Source organism: Poecilia reticulata, chromosome 20 (assembly GCF_904066995.2).
Source record: "Poecilia reticulata chromosome 20, P_reticulata-male-v2, whole genome shotgun sequence".
NCBI lineage: Eukaryota > Metazoa > Chordata > Actinopteri > Cyprinodontiformes > Poeciliidae > Poecilia > Poecilia reticulata.
In genome coordinates, this window is record NC_088849.1 from 20,510,432 (window position 1) to 20,534,174 (window position 23,743).

The window sequence follows — 23,743 nt, forward strand, 5'->3', positions numbered from 1 at the left end:
TATCAAATTCGCAGTCTGATATAGGAGATGAAAATAGGGCCTCGTTCTCAGAGCTGGAACCTAATGAATTTCTAAGTCTAATCCTTGAAATTACATAAAACATTGCATGGGATCCAATTTAATAAAAGAGTATGTGAATGCTAAAGCAGATATCCTCAGGTCCCCATATATTACAAGTTACATGTATTTTTCACTCAAAGCTTCATGTTTAAAGTGTGCATACTGACACTTTTAACCCAATGTGGCTCTTATAAAGTCTTCCACAAGAAGATTCAAATTCCTCCTGCCGCAGAAGCTGCATTTTAATGTACACTGGCACTCTAATTACAACTCAATCAGTGTTGGACTCGAGTTACATCCAATGAAAAAATGAGAAACCTTTATTTTACACTGGGACTAGGCACAATTGTGGAGTTTTAAAGTGTAAAACAATCCAAACAGTAGTTTACATCAACCACAGAAAGTGACCACCTGAGTGATTTCATGTTTGTTTTAAATAATGCCACCTGTCACAGTTCCTTCCTAAAAGCTGCTGAGGTAAGCATATCTTTGTCTGTGCAGAGAGAGAGTCTGCATGGTATACAATGAAATTAATCAATATCATCAAATTTTTTATATTTCTGTCATTTATTAATTACAAAATGCACTTTATCAAAGGAGCATTTCAAGGGGGAACAAAAGCTATTCAATCTAAACCTAATAATTGGTCATGCAGTAACTGATAGTGACTCTTGAATCTTTGTAAGGAAATTTTGGTCCAGGGTTTTTTGCCATGAACAGCAGGTTTAACCCACCCAGGAAGTCTTAAGAGACGAGGTCATTTAGACCCCACAAGATTTTTATTCTGTGTGTGGTTTGGCATGAACTTTTACAATATTTTTCCTATTTTTTTTTTATTATTTAATCAAGAACACTGAACTTATCTGGCGTAAATGAGGCCTGTAGTGCTTTAGAAGTTGTTTTGGGTTCTTTTGAGATCCCTGGTTCAGTCACCGATGAATTCTTAAGAGCAATTTGGGTAGACTGACCTCTCCTGGGAAGGTTCATTACTGTTCCATGTTTTCTCCATTTGTGGATAATGGCTTTGCTGTGGTTTTCTGGAGTCCAAAAGGCCTAGAACTGTCTTTGTAAATCTTTCCAGACAGATGGATTTCAATGAGTTTCTTTGTCGTCTGTTCAGTTTCCTTTTGCCACAGAGAGTCTCTTTTCCTTTTTTTACTTTCTTTGCAAAATGATCTTGAGTGCTATAAAAAGCCCTTCTAAATGAAATGTCTTATTGTCATAAGTTAGGATGTTTTTAAACTAAAGCAATGCAGCTTTCTCTGCTCTCGTTGGTTAACTTTGTACTGTTTTCTCTCTGAAATACTTCAAAAAATAAATGTTCAGACTGAGTCACAAGTGTACTTTTTTTTTATATATATAAAATGAGACGGCAATATTTATTTCTAGCATTATAGTTATTCGAATCTGAAATCAGTCAGCAGACTGTGACCCATGCAGGGACAGCATAATAACGTAATCTTTCTCTGATGGATGGCACTGGATAAAAAAGCCAAAACGGACAGCTTCCACGCAGCGAGACAACACTGATCTGATGAGTACAGACACATCCGATCAGTCAGCAGCACAACGACTCGGATCACAACTTTCCTGAAACAGATATACCACAACACGCCTCCGTCTTCTTCCACACACTGGTGGGTTTCCTACTGCAAAGTGGGATTTCCCTTGATACCAGTATTTTCGGCTTACGCCTCCTGAGCTGCTGTGCGTAACAGTGGACTGATATGTACACTCTTCATTTTGAAATGTATGTTTTCACAAACACTGATCTGACTTTAAAGCATCATGTTAAGGAATATTCATGTATCTTTCTTCTTCTTCTTCCTTGTCATTCTTTCCCACTTGACCCAAACTCTAATCTCTGCTCAATCATGTTTTCCCTCCAGGCAGCCAGCCCTGCTGTACATAGTAGTACGTCTAAAAAAAAAATGTAAAATTGGATGTAAGTGGAATATTTTTTGCCAGTGATCTCATAAGATAAAACTTTTTATTATATGGAATAGCCACATATAATGATGTATTTTTAGCCTTTGCTTCTTTTAATTTTGATGATAATGATTTACAGATCATGAGAACTCAAAATTAAAATACTGTTGAAAAGGTAATTACTGGAATCGAATGGCGTCCCACTATAATCAGCTCAAACGTTTCCTGAGCCTTTAAACAGGCTCTCACTCCGGGTCAGTCGGCTACACGTTCATAGGGATAAGCCATATGAGGTAACTGCTGAGGAAGCTGTTTGTTCACATATTCAAGCACATCCTAACCAGAATGCCTGGACATCAGTTTATGATCAGAATATGACCCAGCAAGTCAACCTATGAGTGGCAAATATGAAGAAAAGACAAAAAGAGAAACTTTGGAGCGGTATTAGTCACCGTCTATATTTAAATGCAACTGAGCTGCTACGGCATGACTTTATCCTGCACCATCTCTCCATTGTGACTGAACTGAATAATTCTGCAAAGAAGACTTAGAAAAAAATTCCATCACAACAAGGTGGAAAAACACATTAATAGTTTTCACAACAGCTTTTTTGGCAGTTGTTCCGACCAAGGGTGGCAACATGTAATTAGATTTAGGGTCTTGTTAGTTTGTTTCAATTACTTTGTTCCATAGAACCGGGTTGTTTTTGAAAAGCTTTTTTTCCCTTAATACATAAAATCACAGCATGAAACAGACTTTTATTGTATTTACCCAGGCTATCTTTATCTGACATACAACAAAAATGTATTTTATGATCTGATTAAGCGTGGCACAAAAAATAAAGACAAAAGAAATATGTCTACATGTGACATAGAAATGTTTAAGAATGCTCAGATCCCTGAAATGCAGCCTGCTGACAAAGGATCAAAAAGTGGAAAAATTTCTGAAACAAGGGAGGAAAATGACGCAATCAGGGAATAGTTGGAATCTGCTAGCAATCATTAGATATGAAAGCAACTAATATTAATGCAATTGACAGAAGAAGCAGCTGTGCTACATCAAGCCATCTTTAATTGATGAGCCTTTAAAGCAAAGACTTTGAATGAAGTATTTTTTTACTTTCTTCAACACGTGCTACCTTGGCATTTGATCTCTGTATCTTTCATTCTTTACTAAAAGGATGCAAAAGTATTTTCTGTTAGCTGTGTCTTTTTCTCTGTGGTATATGAGATTTATTTAGCAGCGTTGGCTCTTCAATAATACTCATAAGTTTGCTTGCCGTTTTCAGAGCAATTACTGCTAATTTCTTTGTTGTTTTTTCAGATGAAAGTGACTGGAAACTATGAAAAGAAAAAAAAAGCGGTTGCCAGTTTTCCTTGAAAGTTTATGGCTTCAAATACAATATTTTAGAAATAAGTAAACATAAAAAATATGCAACAAATATGAGAATCAACCTTTTCACTGGCTTCAAAGCATCTCATTTTACAATGCACTTTTCTAATACAGCAGGGTGGCTAAGACATTCTGAATCAACAATCACTCAGTTAACAGACTGTTTCCTTGACAATATATTTTCAATAAAAATAAATGGATGTGTTGATGTTTGTTGCAACACGGAAAAGGAAAAAAAGTAAGAACTATGTACACGGAATATCTGTGTAGGATTTGTTTCTCACTCACAAAAACTCTCCCTGTCGGAAAACAAATTCTGCCCCATGATTATTGAACATGTCAAATCACAAATGTAAGGAACACGATTACTCAAACCTGAGGGTTGAGTGCAAAATACGGTTCAGTTGCTTCAAATGATAACTCAAGATTAGAGTCAACAACCAGACCACTGAGGTGACCGTGGGAGTTGTGAGCTTATATTATATCTGGTAAGTGCTTTCGTTTTTCATTGAGTCAATGTTTTATGTCTCATGTGTCAGTATAAAAACCATGTATTGATTTCTGCAGATAGCATTAACTCATTACCGTCTCCTTCTCTTTCCAGATGATGATCCTCAGTGTTTTACCATAATAATCAGGTTAATCTGGGAATAATACTTTATTGTTGGGTCATATGAGGAAATCAGTGCACAGGATGGGTGTGAATACCACAGTCCTGACAGCAAAAGAGTCAGGGCACAACCCATTCACACACCCACCTTGATCATCACACAAACACACATAAACATAACTATAACCAAATTACTCTAGTGCAGATTTCATATGAAATAATGAGAAAAATCAGTCAATCAACAGAATGTAAGTCCAAACAACGTGCTGCTGCGAGAAAACTAACTAGAGTGTCAGAGTTCAAATTGTGTTATTAATGTCTTTGAATACTATTGAGTGCCGAAGCCAAACCCTCACAGGTAAAACACAGATTGGTAATACGGGAAAAAAATGAAACTAACAATGTCTATATGATTTCCTAATATAATATGTTCTGGTCACAGCTGTTTGGAGATATGGGAGCCACAGTATCTTAAAGAAGCAATGCTGCTTTTCTTGTAGATTATATTTCTCCCCACACTCAATTTTTACTGATCACCATAGAAATATTACATTCGGGGGTATTCAAAAAAAATGTACATTAAAAAAAATATATTAAAAATAAAATAAAATCCAGTTGTGCCACCACAGAAGCTGGTTGGTGTGAAAGAAGAAGATGTGGAACATAGGATTAGATAGAAACAGATGACTTGCTGTGGCGAAGAAGCTCTGGTTGTGCCACTGTTGGAGGCAATAGCATCTGTTGTAATAAACAGTCTTTTACATCTCTGTGGAGGGATTGGAGCTCACTCTTCTAACTAGAAAGTAGCCATATTTGTTTCAAAAACAAAAAAAATCCAAAAGCGTGTAAGTGTTTTTTTGTGGATTTTATTCCTTTTAGGGGGAGTTCTACCCACATTTCTCCCACTATGTTGTGGTATGAGAAAAGTCTCACACATTTAATTTTTGCGCAGAGGGAAGACGATCCAGAAAATGAAGCCTCCTTCTGACCATTTGGTCATGGTGAAAAAATAAAAAAGAATTCCAGTTGGTTTTTAATTTATTTTCTCTGCTATTCCTTAATAATGTCATTACAGACCAATCACCTGACAGTGGTATTGGCTTTCAAAGTAAATGGCTCAGTTTGTTAAATTATAGTGAGCTGCTCACTTCTTTTTCTGTAAAGCCACAGCTTGTGAGCTCACACTGGGATGACGCAGGTCAATAAAACAATAATCCTCTTCTTTTTATAAATCATGGCGTTTAATGAACAGTGCAACATTCGGCTGTGAGGTAAATAAATGCCTTTCTCCTCTAAACATGTTTTTTCTTTTTTTATTCTAAGCAAATGCTTTCATATTCAACCATTTGCTGTATTTATCTGTTGCATTTGTACATGCATACTTAAAATCTGTATGCAGAGTGAGCCAATTAAAGAGCACGACTCACATCATCGACCGATCCCCCTGGTGACTAAATTCCATCAGATAGCAGACTTCAATCCCACAAAGCTCCGTAAATATCAGCAAGATGCAAACAAAAGTTGTTTTTGTTTTTTTAGTTGTTGTTTTTTTCTGGTTCTGTGCTCCATAAACATCAGGCATGCATGTTTAGACTTGGATAAAACGCCGGCGTCTTTAAACATTCGGGATAACTAAATACGTAGCGGAAGCTGGGTAATGTTTTGATTATCATAAAAGCTGAGGAAATAAAAATATGTTCAGTCTGCAGAGCTGGAAATGGGAGAAATAAATGTTCCCACCAAAGCATAAAAGTAATATTGTCCCTTTAACATTTGTATATTTTTGTCACATTGCAACTACAGTGCATATCATTTGAATTTCATTTGATCCACCAACACAAGGTAGAGCTGAAACATAAAGTGGAAGGTGTGCTAAAATAAAACTGACTAAATCAAGTCCAATCTATCAAACAAAATGCAAAGCTTTAAGCATCTCTGAAAATGGAAAGAGTACGGCAGAACTGTAAATCTACCGCAACATGAGGTCCATCTGATCCAACAGCCCAGTGAGGGAGAGAATAAATCAAAGAAACAGCCAGAAGACCCAGGGTAACTCTGGAGGAGCTGGAGAGTAAAACTTTTATAACTAATTTATATCAGTAATGATTTCTAGGTTAATGTCAAGTTGTGATAACAAAGACACTTTGAATAATGTCAACAACAGTATAGTAATATTTATGAAGGCTCATTTATGTTCATGACGGGTGTTATGTCATGTTTATGACAGTGTTATGACAATCTTATTCACCCCCCCTTCAAATAAAGTGTTACCCAGAAGGAAGCTACTGTTGGGGGGAAAAATAGCAGAGATGTTGTTTGCCACAAGTTATGTAAAGAAGTCAGTAGGGAAAGAGAAGAAGGTCGTCTTCTCAGATCATTCCAGCTATAACACTGGAATGACAAAAAAATGACATCACCATTAACACACTACCCCCCATCTAACATGGTGATGGTGCCATGATGCTTTAGTTCAACCAGGACAGCCAATCAACTCAAAGTTTATTGGATGACAGATGGAGCTCAATATGGAAAAATCTGGGAGGAAAATCATTTAAAAACTATATACAGGGGAAAATATTCAATTTACAGAAGGAAAACTAAATACAGCACCCAGGATTATACTGGAGTGACTTAGATTGATACATACTGTATTTATGTGTTGCAGTGGTCCAGTCAAAGCTCAGACTTCAGTCAAATTGAAAATCTGTGGCAAAATTTGAAAACTGATGTGAACAGACACTCTCCATACAATCTGTCTGAGCTTGAGCTATTTTTTATTTTTTGAAAAGTGAGTAAAAAATTATGTCTCTACATCTGAGAAGAATTCAAAGTTATGCACTACGTTGCGTTGTTCCATCACATAAATAGTTAATGCACTTACGTTTCTGTCTGTAACCTGACAAAATGTACAAAGGTTCAAGGGCTGTAAATACATTTTGTGAGGTGCTCCACAGTTTTAATTTCGACTTAATAAACCTGAAAAACAGACCTGATGTTTAATGGTGCCAGACAATCCGTAATGCCAAAAAAAAAAAAATCTAAAGCAAAACACAATAAAAGAGTAATATGTTTCTCCTGCTGGCTTTCCAGAAGAACACGCGCTTCACACCAAGCAACAGTGCTAATCCACACAGGGATGCTACAAGCTTCTTGTTTGTCTGCTGGGTGCCAGCCGCCCTCCTCCACCCCACCCCACCTTGCTCTCTGTCTCTGTTACCCCGTGCGGCGCTGGTGTCATTCCCGGGGAGCGGTGATGATTAAAACCCTTCTGTCGTTATCGCAGCACGGCCTCCTCATTGCACCGTGACTCCTTGCCTCCGGTGCGAGCCAGACGCATTGTAGCCTCACATTCATCTAGCTGTCTCCAAACCACTGGCGGCAGACGGGTGGGCCGCGCTCCCTCCTAAAGCCTGGATACTTGACATTTGTCTTGTGACGGGAGGAAAATAAAAGCACTGGCTTTAGAGGAGCCCTCTGGCTCAGCGTGCAGCTATGAGATCTCCTGATGAAGGTGATGTACACTTAAACATGAAGGGTGCAGTATGTGATTTGCAGAGCCCTCAGGCGGTCCACTTACAAGGAATAGTTTCTTTCAACAGACACAAAAAACAGTCAGACAAACAGGGAATAAAACCTGCAGCTCTGGTACTTTATTACTGAGTGACATTCAAGCCTCCTGCTTTAATCACGAGTTACTATAGCCACCCAGGGATCCACAAGACTGAAAGAGCCATGTGATACCAGGGCTGAAAAGGCCGGGGTGGCGGACTCATGCATCACAAAGGCCAGTGTGTGAAAGAAAGAAAGCTCCAGTCAGTGTAACGCCAGAATGAGGGAAAATATAACTGTCGGTGTGCGATGCCTGCAATTACAATTAAAAGCAGTTTGATGATGTATGAAGATGCTGATGTCAAACTAAGTGGATGGAATTATAATTCATGGACAAATAGTACAAGGATGGATAGATGGACGGATGGACAGATGGGGATAAAAGGGTCAAATGTCACAAACCCAAAATAGACCCGTTTGTAAGAAATGTAGGTGTAATGTTTAAGTTGCATAAAACATTTTTAGATATTTCATTTTTCTTCCTACAAGACAAAACAATTACTTGGAGTGGGAGAAAAGTACAGCTTCACCAATAAAATTAAGGCAATACTAGATGTCAAATGTTCAAATAAATACACAAACAGCTTACCATAAATAGACACTTATTTAATAACCGTTTGAGTTTCCATATGCCAAAAACTCACTGGCTTCTGCTTAATGATGTCAGTGCAGAAACCTTAATATCCTTTTATTACTAGCTATTATTGCATTAGTTTGGTGGTTTGTGCTTCCTACTACTTTGCATATACACTTAAGCAACAATAGTATGTTGAGTGATTTTGTGCAAATGCATGAACCCTCAGTCTACTGGCATCAACAGTACATCCTGCTTCCAAAAGCTGCCTCTTCTTAAATATTGAAATATTCAAAGGAAGCAGACACAGGAAACAAAACCATAACAACAAAATAAGCAGCAACAAGGAACACCAAACTATTTACATCCATTATCAGTGACTGCTTTTTAAATCTATTTGGGACAATTGGGGCAGAAGTTGACTTCTGAGGATGGTTTCACATCCCCTGGCTTGTTTTCCGTGTACCAGAGTGGGGTCCAGACCCCACCGTTGGGAAACGATGCTCTATATTACCTGCCTGAACTGCAGGAGACAGCCAGATTTATATCTGGCCTTCAGCTATAATGTTCTTGATTTAGTTCAGTAGCCACAGCAACCAGGCAGTGTAAAGCAACATGTACTATAAAAAAAAAAAAATTTGCAAAAATTAAAAAAGGGTACATAGTGAGATTCATGTTTTAGGAAAGGGGAAATAAAGAAACACGTTAATATCCATAACTAAAGAAATCTCATCGTCTTCTGACCTCGGTGTCAAAGATTCACAGCTGTATGCGACATAAGAATTGGACATGGCTTTTTCCTTTGTGTGACCTGCTTCGGTTTTAATTAGATTCTTGGTCCGAGGGCAGACACGGCTCAGTCCGCCACGGCTCCTCTTCCACCTGAGTGCCTGTCATATTCAGATGTCATACTCGCGTCGCCTTGTCACATCTTTAAATACTCCCCTCAGGATGTAATTAATCCTCTCATTCAGGCACCTGGCATTTCCCATAACCTGAACTCTGCTCTTGTTATTGCAGCTTACTGGAGGTTTATGCGTGTGTGCATGCTTAGCAGTGCTAATGTGCGCGGATAATTGTCTCCAAAGGACTTTACCATATTGCTGAGGTGCGTGGCGTTGGAGGCAGCTGTTCAAAAACCTCCTTGAGGTCTGTCATCAATTAGAGCATAGTCCTTGGCAGTATTACCATTTCAGCTTCACCTTCAGACTGAACTACAGGTAATCAGCCAATATATATTACCAAATACAGTCCTAAGTAAGCACCTTAAAACTGTATTTTCCATTATGCGCCGCTTGGAAGTTGTTGAAGCCATTCAGGATTAGGCTCTTTTCCCAAGGGCACCTTGTGGATTCAATTTGGGATTAGGAACTTGGGTAACTTGTAAGAGACAGGATGCTACCCACTGAACACAGGGTCACATGAATTCCTCCTAAAGCCATCAGCCCTCAGCCAGTTAATCGCCAGCACAGAATTGCAGCGTAAAGCTTAGAATGTATTCCGGCTCCGGTACTTTGTCAAAGTCAGCAGGGGCCACGGTCTAGGCTTGTACTGCAAATGAGACTAATTAGAAACTTACAAAGATGGAGGCACAGCACTGATTGCAACACACTCAATCCTGGGCTGCTGACTAACAGCTAGTGTCTCATCCCCGGGGTGTGTTCTGAAAGATATATGAATCAACGGGATGTTACAGACTTTAGAGCAAGCGCACACAAAAAAAACAGGCCATTTAGCAGCCGGTATGAGCAGAGGTATTGAATACCTCTGGAAAAAAGACACAGTTTACAGTAAACTGCAAATAACAGCAATAATAGCTCTAAAGGCTCTTTAGAAAAGCTGAATACTGACTCACCCACTCAGGAGACTTTCCAACTACAGTTTTTTTTTTTAGTTTTACAAATAAAGGTGACATTTAATTTCATATTTATGATTTGAAGAGTACCTTGAAAACCTAATTTCTTTAAAAACAAAAAACAAAAAAAAAACTTCTTTAAACTAATGTTAGAAATGGTTCATTTGTTGTTTTTAATGCCACAGTTTGCAGTTCTGTTGTAGTGAACTGTAATCAGCTCATGGTATTTTGCCCCTAACACTAAGAATAATTACACTATCAATTTCTTGGCTGACTGCCTTTAATACCCACAGCTGATGTGAGCCTCATACTCCGCTGCAACAAGTGCTAATAGGCAGAAAAAGCCTGGAAGCTTAAATGGATGTGAGTCTGTAGAGTGAGAACAAAAACCCGATAAAACAAGTAAATAAACTTTGTGGGATTTTTTTGACTATTATACATTATTTGAATGTTAAAGGCACAAGTATGATGCCTGCAGGAGGCACAAAGGGATAAAGTTACTTTAAAGCAGAGTTTCTATGGAAAGTGAAAAGTCTAACTGAGCACGGAAAAAACATTTGAATATAAAGACTATATTACTTCTCGCATAATTTAAATGTTTCCCATCCATTCATCCTTCCCTCCATCCATTAAAGCTGAAGTATGTAACTTTTACAAATTTGTTTAAACTGTCACCATGTTGTAATGCGAGACTGATAATCTGTGAAAAGATCGATCGTCCCAGTTCCTCCAAGTTTTCAAAAATGCATGACTCTCAATCAAAGACGACAAATCAGCACCAGGAGGAAGGTCGTAGTGCTGCCACTCAACCTCTGGTACACGCTGCTAAATGTGCTAATGGCGCCATACTAACTAGACTGAGCATTCATGGAAGGCTCCATTGTCATAAACCAGCTGTAGCCTAGCAGAGAGAAACGGGGAGATTGTGAGGAGCGTGTACATGTGTTGATTGACAGCGCTAAGAGCCTCCTCCTGCCTCTGATTGGTTGATTCTTATGTGCAGTGTATTTCAGTAGATGACAGCAGAAGGAGAAGTCAGAGGAGCTTGATTGTTTTCACAGGTTATCGATCTCATATTATAGCATCACAATCCAATGATGGCTTTAATGTAAAAAAATAAATAAAAATTCTATTTGTAAAAGTTACATAATTGAATCCCGGCCTTGACTCTTCCTACATGGTGTTGTGTCTGAGTACTCCCATCTTTTCCCACAGTCCCAAAACACAACTGTTGTGTTAATCGATCTTTAAAAAATATTTCTGAACTGTGACTATGTGTGTGTATGTTTATTTGTCCTATTATTAAGACTGATGGCCTGTCCAGGGTGTGTCCCGCCTTTTTGCTCGACACGCGGAGACAGACACCAGCCTCCCGCCATGCTGCAAGAACAAGCTGCTGTCAACAGCAGATGGAATAGTTGTGTCTGGCAAAGAGAAGCTAAAACTGCAGGAACGGATGACAACCATCAGAGAAAAAGTGGAGGGGTTGTTAATCTGTTACACGTAGTACCTGAATCAGTTTCAGATTTTAAATGCTTTCCTTTCCTTTTCTCTATTAACTGTTGAAAGTGTTAAAGTCACCATTTAAATGTAATTTGTCAGAAGTGATACACAGAGCTCTGTGGCATGACGAATCATCCATTTGGCTTCTTTTACTTCCTTCTCGCACTGCATGCAATACTTAACCAAACCTATTCATAAGGCAGAGGACTGCCATCAGCGTAATTCTGAAAATTTAAACCATGAATAATGTCTGCATATACAACACTGCAGTACAATGCAGTTATGTGCTTGCTTTGTGTGCTCTATAAAATTACCAGTAAAATACATTGAAATTGTTGTTTCTATGTAGGCTTAACGGGTATGAGGAATTCATGACACTCTTTAGATGCACAACTTTGTATTTTTTCAAAAAAAAAAATTAGTGACTCAGAAGCCTAAATATTGTTCATCACGCCCATAATAATGTTTTACTTGGTGTCCCTTTAAGAAGGAAGGGCCGTAAACAACTATTTGGCACGGCGTCAGCTCGGTTCAGCCACACAGAAAGGTGAACATGTTCTTGTGCCTTTGCATTTCATACCGCGCGTGCTCCGATGAAAATGTACTTAATACACACTGAACCCTGGTGAGCATTGCACTTGACTGTGAAAGAACACAGACCACTCAAAGCAAGTAATTATATCCCATTAAAGCTTTCCAAATATCAACCTTGGGGATTCAAAGAATCCACTTAGCTTAATGAAACTCCTCAGCTGAGGCTGTGAAAAGTACGAGCTCTGGTCATTGAGCCGAGAGTCTAGAAAACATGATATGAGAATAATAGGAGGTTTATGGGGCAGACACGCCGTTTGAACATCATTTATGTAAATGTCTGCTCTCACTCTAATTGATATTGATCTAATGAAATCTCATTCAAGAGTCATCAATGGGCGCAAGTGTTCTCACCAACTTTGTTAGAGAGCATCGAACAGCTAGAGGCAAGTGATCGAATTTTTATCAGACCTCCTCCAGTTCAGGACATTTTTGCTGGATCACATTTCTTTTAATGGATTTAATCACTTAAGGCAGTTATCCCCAATTTTTTCTTTTAATAGCATTGTGGGCTTTTAATAGCCCACAATGCTATTAAAAGCATTGTGGGCTTTTAATAGCCCACAATGTCACAGACAGAGAGTTGGGGTTCAAACTACTGCGGGTTAAACGACAAACAATACTAATTAGCTGCCGAACAACACGGTACAAGCAGATGACAGGAGCAGCTTTAAAAACATAGTTATTACCCATTATATTCATTTACTGAAAATGTCTTTCACTTTGAGTTAATTGTAATAAAAACCTCTTAGCAATCTTGGCACCACAGCTCTTCCCCAGTGACTGTTGGAGGTAGATACCAGCTGCCCTGCAAGGATAGGAGAGGTGAAGAGGTGGGGTTCCACTTCAAAATATCCATCCATCCATCCATTTTCTCACACCCTTGTCCCTTAGTGGGGTCAGGAGGTGCTGGTGCCCATCTCCAGCTAACGTTCCGGGCGAGAGGCGGGGTCACCCTGGACAGGTCGCCAGTCTGCCGCAGGGCAACACAGAGACACGCAGGACACACAACCATGCACACACACACACTCACAACTAGGGGCAATTTAGACAGACCAGTTAACCTAACAGTCATGTTTTTGGACTGTGGGAGGAAACTGGAGTACCCGGAGAAAACCCACGCATGCACAGGGACAACATGCAAACTCCATGCAGAAAGACCAGGGCCGGGAATCGAACCCAGAGCCTTCTTGCTGCAAGGCAACAGCTCTACCAACTGCGCCACTGTGCAGCCCACTCCCAAAAAAAAAAAGTGAAAAATAAATATTTTCTTTATTTATTTAAAAAGAAAATCTGTAATTGCTGGATAGAGCATAAAACACCAGCTTTCAGTCTGCTAGAACATCCTGCTCAGATCTGGTCAGGCTAGTTTGCGTTCAGGTTGGACTGCATCGAAGAGAACCTTTAAAGATGGTGTGCTGGTACCGCAGCGAATCTTCAACAAGAACCTATTCAGTCATTTACTTCTTGGCTCACTTTGTTCCAGTTGATTGCAGGGGAGGGATGATAATTGTCCTCCAGCAGTAAGCCAGCAGCAGGAGGCGGTGTCGGCTCGTCATTGTTGATGGGTTTACATCGCCTCGGTGTAAACCCGGAGAGCAACAGCTGTGACACCGCTGACGAAGACGGAAGTATGCCATCGAAACGTCAGGTAGGTAATTTGAGCATCTAATAATAAAAGAAACTCTAGGCCTTTAATGCCTAGATTAAATTCGCTTTTTTGGAAGATGACAATTGTGTTCTGCAACTTTGTTAGCAAGAATATGAAGCTATTTAAAAGCCGTAAGTGAGGTAATCCTACACAATCACAACCCTCGAGAAAGTGCATTGAAAATATATTTTAGCAAAGCCACATGGGAACTTTCAAGTTTTCAGAGTTGAATCCGTTTTCTGATCCATCTCTCAATGACATGTGAATTTTTTTAATTGAAAAATAAATTGACTATAAACACTGTAGACTCCATGATTCCCCTTTAACACATACAGTGTTCTGTAGAAATAATCCTCCACTGTCTTTAAGTTGTTTTTTTATTTTACCCATGTAAAAAGAAAGAGTTAAGCCGACTTCCCTGAAGAGAAACACGTCACTGCATATTAACTCTTTAATTAGCCCACAGACGTATGAACTTCTCAGCTTCTTGGATGTTGACTTATATTCAGAGATTTATGAAAAGTTTTCAGAGGAACTGCAGAGATGTAAAGAGTACCAACAAAAACAATATTTATTTAGGGTATCAAAACTTTGATTGTTCAAACCAGAATATGTGGATTTCTTGGCTTCATTAGATGAAGTTCTCTTGAAAGAGGGGGAACAAAACAACATTCCCTGTGATTGTATGCAGGCTTTTTGCAGCTCATGTTAAACTTTGATGTTTGTTCCATCATGCTCTTTCTTCGACTCCAAAAGTCGTTACGCCACAAAGCCATTTTCTTTATCGTGATGCACATTATTTTTATTTCAGAATTGCTCCGTTTCTTCCCAGTGTTATGGCTTAATGAATGTTTACGGTGAAAATGATTGGTTATGGAAGAGTTCGTTTTGTGAAGCATCCCTCTGATTTCTGTGTCTGAGAGATAAAAGTGTCCCTGCATTGCAGTGCTTTTTCCAAGTCCATGATTTGGAACTACATTTATAAAGATGCAAAAACACGTGAGGACGTGTTGCTTCGAGGCAGAGGATGAAGCCTAATATTATGGAATGGCCTCTATTTTTCTGTTTCCTTGCAAGACTGCTTTGCATGAGTTTTGCAAAGCCTCGGCAGGGCAGTGGCTAATGAGCCGAATATGAAGATGTAGCAAGGACTGCAGCTGCACTTTCGCAGAGTAATACGCCCTACAAGTCAACAAACCACCTCACAAATTATGTTGCACGCTTTTCTAAACCCATTTTACAGACTTTTCTTGTTTTGAAACAGATATGTTTTCTATCCCATTTTACACTTCTTGCTAGTTATGTTTTGAATTCATTTATTTAGGCTTTAGAATTCAACGCATCATCTTAAATTGAATAAAGTAGGCATGGATTAAAATGACATTTTCAACACCAATATTTGTAAAACTGCTGTTGTTTTTTAGCTTGTTGCATACAGTATAAGCACCCATGTCTCAAACTTTTGTCAGATTGCAATTATAAATTATGTCTTTGATTGGAATTTTGGGAGACAGACCAGGAACGCATAATTGTGAAGAAGGCAGACATTTCTTGCTGGGAATTTTTGAGGTTTGTCAGTTTTGCACAGGTGGAGACTGGGCCATTCTAACAAGTAAATATACTTAAAGATACAAATACTTGAGAAAACAACTAATTTAAAGTATCTCCATTATAGCATGTAGCTCTGGCTGGTAAAAATTGCGTTCACAGCAGGTTTTGATGCTCAGTTCAGATTTTTTGCTGAATCCGTTTTTTCTGCGTGTTTTTGTTGTTTGTGTGCGTGTGTGTGTCTGTCTGTGTGTAGTTGTTCTTCATACTGCTAATTAAATGCGGCTGCAATCAGACTTCTGTGTGAACATTTTACCACCCCAAAACTACCCACATGCATAGAATAAGAACATAGACGTCACACAGCAGTGCACTGTTCACAGAAGTAATAATAGACACAGCCGTCTATGAAGTGATTATAAAGATGTCGAGCAATGGGAGGTGACAGTATCGTCACAAAAACAGAAGGAAACGAAGAAAGAAGAAAGCTGAGTGTTAGCATTGCTGGCTTCATTCATCGTTTACGTCTGAATGTAATGCAACTGGCTTCTTCAGTCCAGAATTAAAATTAATCTCTCATGCTAATAGTGTGAGAGTCTGATAAAATGTGATATGACCCTTCAGACTGCAGACGCTTTGAAAACTATCTGATACATACTGTATCTAACTTAGTACCACATACGCACATTTCTTTCAGGTGAGACAATCTGAATTTGGCTGTTCTGATGCACGATTCCATCACCATTATGCTTTACTGCGTTTTACACATCTCCAACACACATACTGTCTGGCATTAACAAAAAAAGGTTCAATTTTGTCTTCATCCGGCCTGACCATCTACTTTCAAGTGTTTGCTGTGTCGTGTAAATGGATTGTGGCAAACTGCAAACATGCTTCTTCAGGCCTTCCTTTCTACTACGGCTTTCTTCTTGCCACTCTGGCACAGAGAACCGAATTTTAGAGTGCACAACTAATGGTTTTCTTGCCCATAGATCCTCAAACCTGAGTCCTCCAGAGTTTAAATGGGCCTCTTGGCTGCTGCTCTGATTAATGCTTTCATTGCCTCGCCTGTTACTTTGGATGGAAGCCTGTGTCTTGGTAGGTCTGGAATTTCAACACGCTCTTAAAATTTTCAGATTATCAATTTCATACTTCTGTGTGCGAGGTTTGTAAAGTCGGCTTTAAATTTTTCTACAACTTTCTCCCTGCCTGCTCTTTTCTTTTGTCTTTATGATGCTGTTTGTTCTTTAATGTTCTCCAACGTCTGAGGCTGCGTTCATTCAGAGATTAAATTACAATCAAATAGGTTCAATTAATGCAAGTATTTGGCCTCTGAAAGTAACTGAGTGAACTTTATTTTATAGCAGACTTTATATAACATTGGTTATCACAATACATATTGGCTGTATCCATTTCATATTGATCAGTTCGGTGGATTTCCAGTAAAAACCTAGAAATGTGTTGCAGTAAAAAGGTTGGGCAGGTCTTCTATATTTCCTTTTTAAATATGTTGATTATTAAGCTTTGATAGAAATGTTTTTGCTTCAGCTAACAATGAAAAAAAAATCACATCACTTTTTAAGAAAAACAAGATATTGATCAATGAGGGGGTTTTTTAATAAATAATGATGGGAGCATAACAATTTTCTCAAGGTCTGCAGTATTTAAATTATTTAAATAGCATCTTAATTTTGCAGTCAAAATACAGCATCAGACAAAAGCCTGATTTTACATTAAATAGCTCATTTAAAGCTGTGCAAGTGTATAATTTCTCCCCCCTCACAGCTGTTATCACAGGTATGACAATGTGTTATTTAAACTGGCTACATTTACAGATGTTCAGGATCTAACTGCAGGGTAAAGTGTTCGCTTCCACAGCATTCAAGTTATTATTTGTAATGTATTGTAATGTCTGAAAATAAATTAAAAAAACAAACAAAAGCAATTGGTTTATGGGGGACACCGATTTTATGAAAAGTATCGACACAAAACGGGGGAAAGCAAACACTGACTGGTGAAGCTCATACTTTCTGTTTTGTTCTGGTAGTAATCAATTTTATATAAAGACAATAATCACAAAAACAATTCCAGGATACATAACACAAATCAGCATTCAGCTAAAGATGGCAGATCATTAAGTGGACACAATGCTGTCCCTTAACCTATATGTGAATGCGAAGCAGAAATCTTTGAAGTTGGGCTTTAAAGTATTTACCATGTGGACCACAAGCAGTAATGGCTTTTGCAGGAAAATAATAATCAAATGACAAATGACTTCAAAGTGCCCATAAAAACAAATATATTTTAATAATTTTATGTTGTCAGACAGGCTCTACTTGGTGTGATTCTGCAGACGTGGCAGTAATCAGAAATGAGTCACTGTTATTTAAATTGAACTCAGCTTTATAAAAAATGTGGCTAATGTGATGTAATGTATGATTTAACAAAGACAGTATTTGCATCTTCACATCTTGCTGGGTTGGTTTGGTCAGGCTTCTCCCTTTATGCACCGAATTAAGATGTAAAAACTGCTTTTTATTTTCATTTCATTTTATAATGTACATTTATTTGTAATAAAAAAAGACGTACAGTGGACCACAACTGTTTACAAATAGCTAAAACATTTGAGACCCCTCAAAAAACACTTATGACTGTGGTATTTAATAGATCAAACAGCAACTAAAACCTTTATTCACAAACATATGCGCAGTGGAAACTGTTCTAGCACAAACACAGAAGCTAATATCTACAGTGTTCAGTGGTAATTAGATATTCTGGGTGCTCAAGTAGAACAAAAGGGCATCTTATGCGGCACCCAGCTGCTTTAATAGTGTGAGATTTAAAAACAGACAGATCCTATATTATGTATATTTACCTGTTTTGAATCAGCAGCCATATGCTGTCTGATGCAGATGTTTAATAATGCTCAACGCTCTACAGGTTGGTTTCTCTAACAATCAGTATAGCAAGTGTAGCACTTTCCACTGACCTTCCGATTTGTTGAAATGTACTTCATTTGGCCTTAGTGAAAAGTGGATAAATGACCGTGAAGGAATCCAACGGTAGATTTGTGTTCTTTATTATTACACAACATAATACAGCACTTTCTTCGCCGAGCCGACTTCACAAACACAGAGATATCCGCACTGTCTGACATTTACAGCGATTGTGTGTGCTGACTGTAAGAGGGTGGGATGAAATTACACCTACCCGTCTTGGGCTCCACCGAGAAGTACGGCTGCCCGTGGATGATGCTGTAGACCACCCGGGCACTGTTCCCGTAAGTCGGGTCATCTGCATCTGTGGCTGCCACTTGCACCACCATGGTTCCTGTGGGCAGACGGCCACTCATTAGTTTCCAAGACAACATTCAAGGGCCAAGTCATGCTGGGCTAAATGTGGAAATAGTCATATCAGCTCAGTGTGTGACAAATGCGACTTGAAAAGCAAGGGAGGAGAGGGATGAAAATGTAACTTCTGAGCCACTAAATAATCTCATTAGTCATTGTCTTCACACTGTCTTCTTTCATTGAGACTGGTGATTACTCTGAATTTGTGTATTGCTTCATGCAAGTTGCTTGACTGAGTTTCAAACACTTTTTTTTTTCCACCCCAACAAGAATGAACAAATAAAACACTGTTACTGCCACAAATTCAGAGAAACCGAAACAGAATTAAACCGTTACTTCGAGCCTTTAGAGTCCACTTGAGACTTTTAGCCATTTGCTTTGCACAGATCACTAAGCAGCCCTCTATTTTGTTATTTTATTAAATCTCAGTCAACAACAACAAAGTCAATTTTTAAAAAAAAGTGCAGCTCTCTAGGGCTTTAGAAAAGTCAAATATGCCCCCTGGCAATGTTAGCAGGATGTATTTTCTTTCGTATCTTATTCCACTCTGGCTAAATAAGAATCTATTAACAGTTCCAGAAACAAATGAGAAATAAATAAACCTGTATTTACACTATAATACAAGACTTGCACAGGCAGCGACACATCCAACAGAGGTAGGATGGAAAAATTGTTCCTGGAGAGTATATTGTTCTGCAGAGGGAAAAGTGTAGCTGTGAAGTTCAAATTATATCTTAAAGCAAGTGAAAGATTGCAGCCATAGGGTGCAAACATCTGAGGTGTTTTCCTTTTGCTTGTTTAGGGTGTTCTTTCAAAATGTCATCAAATTTCTACAGAGCACAGAAGGAAGCGTTTTGTGCTTTTGGTATTTAAATGAATAAGTTGTGCCGCTGTTTGTAAAAAGGAAATGTGTTTTTGAACACTATAATTTAACTCAACTTTGTGTTTGGTTCTGGTGTAAAAAAAAAACAAACAAAAACAAAGCACAAAATTGAACTGAAAGTGTAGTTCATGATCAGAAAAGAAAAGTTGTCATTCAGAGATCTGGATGAAACATACTGGAAGAGACAAAACAAATTATAACAAACAAAAAAAAAAAAACAAGACAAGGCAGCGTAAATGGTATAATCAGTAAATGCTGCAATATTAAGGAGTTATTCCATTCCACTGCTGCTAAATATGAGATTGCTGCAGTCAATAACTCAGTGTAATATACGTGGCTTTCTTAGATAATGTTTTTTTCCAGTTTCCATTTTCAACTTAATTTACGTGTATGATCAAATTGAAGTGTAAGTAATTGAAATAAGAGCCACGTTCTGAACTGAAGAAGTTATTTGGATTCGAGGTGAAAAGCCAGAGAAGCTCTGATGGTTAGACGACGTTTCTATTCAAATGTGTCACAGTTATTATATAATTAATAAAAAATATTGATTACAAGTTCATTGAATATGCATGGAGCAAATTATTTCAAGGCAGCAGAAATATTAACTACAACCAAAAGCACAGGTGTGCTATTCACACTTTTTTTTTTAAATTAGAGTAACCTAAAGCTGACACATTAGAAAGATTAGCCGGCTTCATAATCACACACTTTAAAATTAATGTATTGTGATTTATGCATTATTCTTAGCATATTGATGCATTATTAACAGTTTCTATTCAGACAGTTGGCCGGTTATCAAGTCTATATAACCACAGAACGTGAAGCCATTTCAATTATCCAGTTCAACAAGTGAAACTCAAATAAATTATTTCCCTTAAAGTGATATGACGGATTTGTTTTTATTATTTTTGCAGATTGACGTGCAGCTAATAAAATATTTTTTTTTAAAAATGCAGTTTCTTCCAAACATCTGAATATGGTGCTAGAACACCACAGAAATATCAAACTATACCATTTAACATACACTATGCTTTTTTCCACTGGTACTCATGCTCCTTTTGTCCTTTGAACAAACGTTCCATTGTTATGCCTGGATGCATCACTCTGAATAATGTGTGGGTCATAACATAACGCAACGTTTTGACATTAATATCCTTTTTATTGGTCTTATTGATGAGCAATTATATCACAATCTTTTTTTATTAAGTTTAGATTTCACTTATTAAGACTGAACAGTAAAAAACGGTTGGAAAAAAAGAAAGCCACATTGTAGTCCTGCGAAGAAACATGGAGGAAAGGAAAGAATCATAACCTGCAGACAATCCTGGGAAAGGTAACATTAATGTCGATTGAGATTACTACCTCTAGGCCAAAGCTGACACTGTGCTCTGCTATAAAAGTCCAGATTCGTGGCCTGGTCCTGTAACGGTATCCTGCCGTTTCTTGTAAATCTCCAAACTTCCGCCAAGCTTCCAACACTGAAATCTGTCCTTAAACCCAACTCTTCACACACCCACTGACAACTGATAAATTGTGTCTGCATGCAGCACAGCATTGTCCTCTCCCACACTTCCTTTAGTACAAAATAGAGAACATAAGCCCTCTTTTTTTTTTTCTTTTCTTTTTTGCTCCTCGTTACACCTGACTCATGTGAATTATACTGACAGCTATTGGCTCAGAAAGCGAAGCATAGAAACATTTTCCAGGCAAAAGCATAATCAGCAAAAATCAGTGCCATTCAATTTCAGTAAGACATTCATTATGGTATAAATGAGCCTTTCTGTTCCAACTGGGCTCGTCTAATGTGCATGAAGAAAGCAATTTTAGGTCAAAGAATTGATATCCATCTGATAATGTGGAGGAAAAGCTATTTAATAAACTCTTACATTATCACAAACAACCGTGATGGCTCAGGGTATTTTTTTGCTGCGTTAGACTAGACGTCAGTGCGGGTCCTAAAGCTGACGCCTACAGGCAGTGTCTAGCTTGGCAGCAGTGAAATCATCAACACCAGGCGTTGCTAAAATAACCTTGAAAAAAAACAACAAAAAAAAAGACATTCTAACACAGCAAGGCTTTTTCCAGCCTAGCATGGGAATATAGTCCTCTGGAAAATTAATTACCCCTTATAGATTCTGATTTTAGCACACCTTAATGTTTCAGATCATCGATATCAGATAGTTACCGCTCCCTTATCAAATCATGACATCATCGTGAATATCGACTTATTTTGGATCATAAGTCAAAAAGAACCTGAATAGAACTACAAAGGGAAACGTCGAGCCCTCGAGCCTAGTCAAAGTTCTAACTGAAATCCATTTGACGTACTGTGGGATGTTTGGAACAGGATTTAGGATTCACAAGGAATACAGTAAAAAACAAAAGAAAAAAGAGAATGGCAACATTCCTCCACAGTGGATGTAAAGGACTCAACAAACCGGGTTGGAACAACCCTTTATTAAATTTGGGGGCGGTTACTTATTCACATGGGGATAATTTGGTTTATTTTCCTTGTAAATCCAAGTCATTTGGTGATTGTTGTACTGTATAATGAATTGAAGTGTTTTAGTGTGACAAAACAGCAAGAACAGCAGAAATACTTTTTTTTAAGAGCACAGTAACAGCCTGGTATGTTCGATATGCCACATCATCTGACACAATGGAGATACGCGACAGAAAGTGCTGTTTTTACATGCAATTTTTTTACTCAAGAGAAAAGTTTCCAATAAACGTCTCACTTCTTACATGAGGTGTGTTTTACAGGCTTTTACAGAATGAAGTGATCATGAAAATTAGAGTTCTCCATTTTGGTCATAAAGCAGAATTAACAAGCTTTGGCCCTAGATGTGAACAATATAAAGGCAAAAAAAAAAAACCTTGGGGAAGTTATCACCAGGCCAGCTGGGGAAGGACACCTAGATTATATCATCACCTCTTAGTTTTGACAGGTTATATTACTGGTAGTTTAACACACCAAGGTCAAATTGTATGACTGTATGGAAGAGAACTAAGGGAATGTCAGAATTTTTTTATTACGGGTTTATCACTTCATGTAAGGAGACCTGAGGATTTAAATTAGAATCCCATAAAGAACAGCTTTAACTTTGAACTTTTTAGCTGTTTTGGTGTCCTCTGTAACAGAAATAAATATTATGATGCCAGTGGAGTAAAATGGAGAAAAAAACCTGAAAAATCACAGACGAGCATCCAGATATCTGAACTGATTCTTTCTGCTTCACCAGGCTGTCAGCCTGTCAATGCCCCCTTTAATGTTTGTCCATCTTCATTGATGTGATGGCACCGAGCTTCGCATTTTTCATCCATTCTCCACAGTTGTATAGAAAAAAACCCCACTTTCTAATCATTTCCTTTTCTCTGGTGGAAAACTGTCATGTGTCAGTAACTAAAATAAATGCGGCGTGCCTATCATGAAGCAGAGGCAGGAATTCTTCAGGCCCTTAGATAAACAGAAAGTACGACACTTGCAGTTTGAGACTGCATTCTTCACAGCAACAAAGACAGAGTCCAGCCTAGTAACAGCTCTCTCGGGCCAACACCACAGAAACAGCAACACCACCATCCCTCCAAAACCTCTCTGTGAGCTTAAGGGGCCCCAAGGCCCACCGACACATCAAAGGTTCCGGGCCAGGGGCCTTTGGGCCCAAAACCAGGCCAACATTTACCCCACCAGAGGAGTATTACATGTTAGGAAAAGTACTTTCTCACATAAGGTTGGTTTGATATTTTTTATATTTTTAAATCAACATGATGTAAAACATCTGTTAAGTTATCAATCAGCATTTCAATCAGCATCAAGATCATGAACGTCCTCAAACGTCTGGTTGTGGCAGTATTAATAAAACTACGTATTACATTTTAAGTTTACTTATTCTTAGCATCTCTTTGTGTTGCTGTAATTAGGTTCTATACAAATGGTTGATTTGACTGAAAAATAATATCTAAGCTCACAGATGTAATCTTAAAGCTCAATTTAGGTGACCCCAAAGAGTCCAGAGGGTCACATAAATAGCTACGGCGGGCCGAATTTGGCCCACGGGCCTTCAGTTGACACTTCTATACAGTTAATATATTTTAAGCTGGCTTTGTACTTGTGTAGCAGCTTATCAAGTTCAGAGGACCACAAAGCGCTTCACACTACAGTCAGTCTCTCATTCACACACAAACGCA

At 38.3% G+C, this 23,743-nt stretch overlaps 1 protein-coding gene across 1 annotated transcript in view; it reads right to left on the reverse strand.

Annotated features, from left to right (window-relative positions):
* Window positions 1–23,743, reverse strand: part of LOC103456805 (cadherin-7) — a 166,466-nt gene that overhangs the window by 46,741 nt on the left and 95,982 nt on the right. Inside the window, exon 4 of the mRNA XM_008396562.3 lies at window positions 18,533–18,652. Within this exon, the coding sequence (XP_008394784.2) occupies window positions 18,533–18,652 (120 nt within the window). The remainder of the gene's footprint in view (window positions 1–18,532; window positions 18,653–23,743) is intronic.